Source organism: Oryx dammah, unplaced genomic scaffold (assembly GCF_014754425.2).
Source record: "Oryx dammah isolate SB20612 unplaced genomic scaffold, SCBI_Odam_1.1 HiC_scaffold_11, whole genome shotgun sequence".
NCBI lineage: Eukaryota > Metazoa > Chordata > Mammalia > Artiodactyla > Bovidae > Oryx > Oryx dammah.
Window position 1 is genome coordinate 42,948,594 of NW_024070195.1, and position 6,000 is coordinate 42,954,593.

The following is a 6,000-nucleotide window of genomic DNA, read 5'->3' on the forward strand; positions in this document are numbered from 1 at the left end:
TGGTCAGGGAACTAAGATCCCACAAGCCACTCAGAACAGAAATAAAAAAAAAAGGTGTGTCTTCCCTTTGATCCTGGACTTCCACTTCGGGGAACCTGTCCCAAGAGGATAACTGGACAAGTTGGTGTTCTGGCATGTATGGACTAGGATGTTCAGTGCAGATTGTGTAGAACAGCAAGAAATGTACAGACAAGCCAAATGCCCAAGACTAGAGTTGCCTAAATAAGTGAGGTACATCATACCGCGGGGCCCTCTGTGATCGCAACATTCATAGGCCAGCATGCATGGGAAAAACACAGCTTAATGTATTCTCCCCAAAAAGCCAGCATACAAAGCCAGATATGCAGTTTGACCATTTTGTACATGTTTATTTGTGGGTGCATAAAAGACTAGAAAGTCCATATAGAGGCTGTCAAGATAATCACAGTGGTATTACAGATAACTTTTTATTTTAGTTTTTCAAGTTTTCTCCATGGAGCATATTTTAATCAAGTTTTCTCCATGGAGCATTTTTTAATCAGGAAAAAAATAGTATGGGAATCCCCTGGTGGTCCAGTGGTTAGGACTTGGCGCTTTCACTGCTGGGGCCTGGGGTCTATCCCTGGTAGGGGAAATAAGATCCTGAAAGCCATGGAGCACAGCAAAAACAAAAAAGTTTTAATTAAGAAAGGAAAAAAAAAATATGTATTTTCCAAAGAACAATGAGTTTATGGATTGATCTAGAGGAAGCTGAGACCCTACCTTTATGCACAGGACAGGGTTAAGTCCAACGTCTCATTTCAGTGAAATCACAATTAAATGAAAGCCAAGGGCAGTTCAGACACCTGCCGATGGAATTCAGTCTGCACAGGAAGGCCAGCGCCCCCTCCTGGAATTACCCGTGTCTCAGAGACTTAAGACTCAACAGGCTCTTAGGGACCACTTCTCCCAGCTCGCCACTGTACAGACTAGAATAGGCTGGACTCTGTCTTGGTTACCACTGACTCCCCAGTGACTAGAACAGTGTCTGGCACATAGTAGGTGCCCATTAAATGTTTGCTGAATGATTTAGTGAGGTCTGATGAAAACTAAGAGATGGGCTTTCTGGACCAAGGAGCAGGCCTCAGACCCCACCCCTACAAGTGTTAATACAGTTGGTCTGACATGGGATGCTGGAACTGGATTTTTTTTTAAAGACACACAGGGATTCTCAGATGCAACAGAGCACCGTAGAGGACAAAGGTGATAGAAACACACTCTGAGAGGCAGGGCCTTGCCAAAATCACCCCTCCAGTTAGAGACAAAGTAGGTCCTAACCTTGAGACCTGGGGCTTCCTCCACATTGACCTCCGCCTTCCCTGGGTCCTGACCTCCAAGGCCCACCCTCCTGGAAAAGCAGATCACACCCCCTGTGATCACCGAGCCCTGAGTGACACACGTCCAGAGGCCCTGACTCCAAGTGGTGCTCCAAGGCCCAGCCATAGGCAATCGGAGGCAATCTGACCCATCCTGGGCGCTCAACTGCACGACCTAGTCCACCCACACTTCCCAGCTTACTGAAAGGGTCTGGGGGCCCCTCCTCTGGGCACTCAAAGTAGACCTTCAGGGAACTGCACATGAGACCCAAGGGGCCCATCCCACACTCAGGGCCAGTTCCCCACAGCCACTGCCAGAAGCCACAGTAAATCCTTCACCTTCAGTGGCCTCCCTCCACCTCTGCTGCCTCCCACCCAGGGGTGGGGTGGGGGGCCACGAGGCAGAGTCTCGGCCATGCACTCCTGCCAAGGACATGCATGGGCCTGCTCTTCCTTCCCGCCCGAGGCCTCAGCCTGCTCCAGGATCCACTCCCCAGACCCCTCCCATCCTTCCAACCCAGAGTTAATGTACAATCGTCACCAGGAGCTCTAATTACCCAGGCAGCTCTAATTGGCCTCCTCCACTTGGCTCACAGAGCCCGGCTGGAATCTGAAGGCTGCCCCAGACTCCTGCCTCCACCAGTGCCTGCACTTCCCACCTCCCAGCTGAGCAGCCTCACTGGCCACCAAGGCTGCCCTTGTCCTCACCAAATTCATTTCCTCCAGCCCTCACTGGGCACCTCTTGGGCACCAAGCATTGGGATTGCCTGGGAACTCAATCAAATCACCCTCCAGGGTTCGCAGATGTGGGCACCAATGGCCAGGGTGAAGGCAAAAGGGGACCAGAGCTGAGGATGGAGGCAGAAAGATTCCAGCGAGGATGGAGCAGAGGGGAACTCACAGAGAGCGATGCTTCTCTTTTAGACACCAAATGTCTAAATTTTAGGCTCAAAATGCAGATTCTGATTCAGTAGGACAGGCTCGGGTGTGAGATTACGTATTTTCTAACAAACTTCTCCGTGATGCTGATGCTGCTGGGCCAAGGACCACACTTCGAGTGGCCATGCTTTGTGGTGTTCAGAAATCATTCTTCCCTTGAGTTTGGCTCTGAGCATGTGCCCACCACAGTGCCAGAGTGGATGACTGGGGTACATAGTCAGTCCTGGCAGAGCGCCCAGCATTAGAAGGCCCTACAGAGAAACTAATCATAAAGGGTCAGACAATACAATTAACATCGGAGAGGAACTTGTACTAAGTAGTTTGAAGCACAAGGGAAAAGGGGTTAATTCTGCCCTGGCTGGGAGGTGGGGTTGGGGGCTGGATCTCACAAAGGAGGCGCTTTGCTCGAGGTCTGAGAGGGTGGGTCAGATTTACCCAGGTGGAGACTGGCTGAAGGGCGGGGGCAACACAGGAACAAAGGTAAAGAGACAGGACAAGGTTCCAGGAATCTCAATCCAGGTGGTGCATCGGGGGTGTGAAGAGGAGGTTAAAAAAAAAAAAAAGACAATTAATTTGGGACCAGCACATGCTGGTGCTAGAATGCCATCTGGGAGGGCGGGCATGCAGGCGTCAAGGCAAGTTGGGTGCTCTGCGAACCGGCTCCTGGAGCAAAAGGGCTCTGGCAGCCACAGGCCCAGCCTCAGAATCAGATTGGCGAGCAGCAGGCCGCTTCCTGGGGCAGGAAGGGCTGGAGCGGGAGGGAGCTGTGTTAGGAAGCAATAGAGGGAATCCCTGGCAAAGGGATGAGGCCTGTGTGAATGGCAGGAGACGTTTCCCTTGGACTTCCCTGGTGGTCCAGGGCCTGGGACTCCCCGCTTCCACTGCAGGGGGCCTTCCATTGCAGGGGGCGTGGGATGGGTCCCTGGTCAGGAAACTAAGATCCCACCTGCCAGACAGTGCGGCCCCGCCAAAAATTTCCCTTGATTCTGTTAGACATCACAGGTGCTGAAAAAGCCCTCTTGGAAAAAAAAAAAAAAGCCCTCTTGGGTGCTTAGCCCTAACACTGGGCAACAGAGAAGATGGTCATTTCCCCAAACCCCTGGGCCTGTCCAGACAGCAGAAAGGAGGCTTCCACCATCTGCCCCTGTGTGCCCGCCACACCCTCTGCTCCTTCCCTTGGTGTTATCAGAGGTGTTGACTCCGTGCCAGCCGGGCAGTCTGGCCAGAGGGGCAGTCCGAGAGTCGTCGCTCTCTGGGGGAGATCAGCTCACCATGCCCTCACCCACTCACATCCTCTGGGAAACCGAACAAGAGAAGACAGATTAGCGGGGAGAGGTTGAAAGGCTGGGGAGTCTGCATCTGAACCGGGAGGGGGCTGGGAAGGCCTGGAGGTGTGAGATAAGGTGTGAGGTATGCTAGAATTCCCAGTCCGGTCCCCCTTTGGCTGACTCAGCCCTCTCGCCCTCGAGATCTTTCCCACACGACTAAAGCTAAACTCCCAACAAGCCACCAAGGGAGCCAGGTGACTCCCACCTCCCGAGCTCAGGGTCAGCTCGCCCTGAGCCGAGGGTGCCAAGGCTGTCCTCCAAAACCCCCGGGGAGAAGGCACCTTGTAGCCAGTTGGCGTCGAGATGAGTTGGGTCAGCAGAAGAGGGTGGGTTCATCCTAAAGAACCGCTGGGTGTGGCAGATGAGACCATTTAACACAAGTCCGCAGACTGTAAAACGTGACACAGGTAACAGGCCCCACCCTGCAGAAGCCACTCTCTCCTCCGCCCCAGCGACTACTCAACTGCCCTTCGGAAGATAAACCCATTTCCTCTCATTCTTTCCCTGCCCTATGCCAGCTCCGGGCCTGGCCCTCTCCTGGGACGTGAACGGATTCCTTGCTCATCCAGACCCTGTGGGGTGGCGGCCAGAATTAATTAATGTTTGCAAAGTGCTCCAGAGATCCTGGGACCAGGGACCCAGGGGCGCCAGATGAGCTGCGCAGGAAATTGCCAGGGAGAGGCGAGAAGGGGCCGCCTGGCGGGACCTGGGACGCCTGGAAGGAGAGGGCGGGGAAGAGACTCCTAGAGACAAGGAACAGGGCGGGAGAGAGCTCGGAGGAAAAGGTGCGACCCTCCGAAGGTGCGGCAGGTCTGTAACTAGACGGCCCCGGGCTCCTGGCCCTCTCGTTCACCATCACCACCACCACGATTCCGCCTGACTCCAGAGTCGGCCACGTCCAGGCCCGGATGCCTGTCCCCGACTAACGCCAGGGCCACCCACCTGCCCCCCCGCACAGGGACCACCTGCAGAGGAAGTCCCAGGCCCCCCCCTCCTCCGGGGAAGAAAGCAAGCGTGCAAGGGTGGAGGCTTCGCGAAGGGGGCGCCTCCTGCCAACACAGGCGGGGCGCCCGACTCCTACCTAGGCAAATATTTCACTTCCTTTCTCTAAAAGGAGGCGGCGAGCCGCTCCCCAGTTCCTTGAAGCTGGGGGACGACCAGGTCCCCTGACGGCAGGAGGCAGCAGAAAGCACGCAAACGGCACCGGGGCCCACCGCGCCCCCTCCCCGCCCGCGCCCCCCTCGAGCTCGGCTCGCTCACCCCAGAGTACTGATGAAGCCATTGACGGAGCCCTCGGCGTACAGGGAGACGATGTCCCCGATGTGGAGGAAGCTGGACATCTCGCTCATGGCTGCGGTCCTCGGGGGAGCCGGGGCGGTGGAGGCGCCTAGGAGCGAGCGGCCAGGCGCGGTGCGGGAAGCGGAGACGACCCGCGAGGCCGAGCGGGGCGCGCCCCCACCTCGGAGCCGGGCGCTCGGCGCGGCCGGGGCGGGCTGGCGGCCCCCGGAGCGGAAGGCGGAGCGGCGCGGCCGGGGAGCCGGAGGTGGCGTCCGGGTGAGGAGGTGCCCGCGTCTCGGCACACCCGCCACCCGCCCGCCCGGCCCGGCCCGCGCCTACCTGCGGCGCAGAGGAGCAGGAAGTCTGGGGCAGCCGCACACACATGCAAATCTCGCCCGGGAGGCGGGGAAGCCACACCCCGCCCCCCAGGCCCGCCCGCCGGCACCCACGTGCGGCGGCCCGCCTCCCGCGCCCCTCGCGCGTCCGGGCCCAGCCTCCCGGACGCCAAGGCGGCCGCCGGCCCCGCGCGATCCCGACGGCTGCCGGGACAGATCTCCAGCTCCGGCGAGTCCCCGGCCAGCCTCGCGGAGCCGCCATCCTTGGGAGGCCCAGCGGGAGCTCTCCGCCCTCGAGGTTCGCCGAAACGTCTACTCGGCCCTCGAGTCGCTGAGGGCTGGGCGGGCGGCCGCGGAAAGGAGAGCCGGGGCGCCCCAGGGGGCGCTCCCTTGAACCGCGCCCCGGAGGACGTGCCCAGGAACGCCCTGGCTGCGGCCGCCCTGCGACCACCGCGCCGTCTCCGCTCCCAGCTGAGAGCCGTCTTGCGCGGAGAGGCGCGCTCAGTCCTTCGCAGAGCACATCGGGATTCATTTTTCTTAACGTAAAAAGCCTTTTCATTGCACAAAAGAAAGTGCTAGGGCTTGGAGGGGAAATGAAGCAATGGGGTGGGTTTTGTTTTTTTCTCGCCGCATTCCTGTGTACAAAGAGATCCAACTTCCGAATCAGTTCAGCCGCTCCCTCTCCAGGAGTTGGCTCCGAAACTCCTGGCTTCTTTCTTTTCTTTTAAGGGGGAAAGGAGGGGGGCAGGAGTGAAAACTACCTTCGCTGGTTAATTGCGCACCCAA

The 6,000-nt window shown here is 57.8% G+C and overlaps 1 protein-coding gene across 2 annotated transcripts in view; it reads right to left on the reverse strand.

Annotated features, from left to right (window-relative positions):
* ITPR3 (inositol 1,4,5-trisphosphate receptor type 3) overlaps window positions 1–5,105 on the reverse strand; it is a 67,329-nt gene extending 62,224 nt beyond the window's left edge. The window contains exon 1 of one of the 2 annotated variants that reach the window (XM_040249087.1): window positions 4,862–5,105. In XM_040249087.1, the coding sequence (XP_040105021.1) occupies window positions 4,862–4,950 (89 nt within the window). In that variant the 5' untranslated portion in view covers window positions 4,951–5,105. The remainder of the gene's footprint in view (window positions 1–4,861) is intronic. The other variant, XM_040249088.1, reaches the window with a different exon arrangement.
* Between the last annotated feature and the right edge of the window lie 895 nt (window positions 5,106–6,000).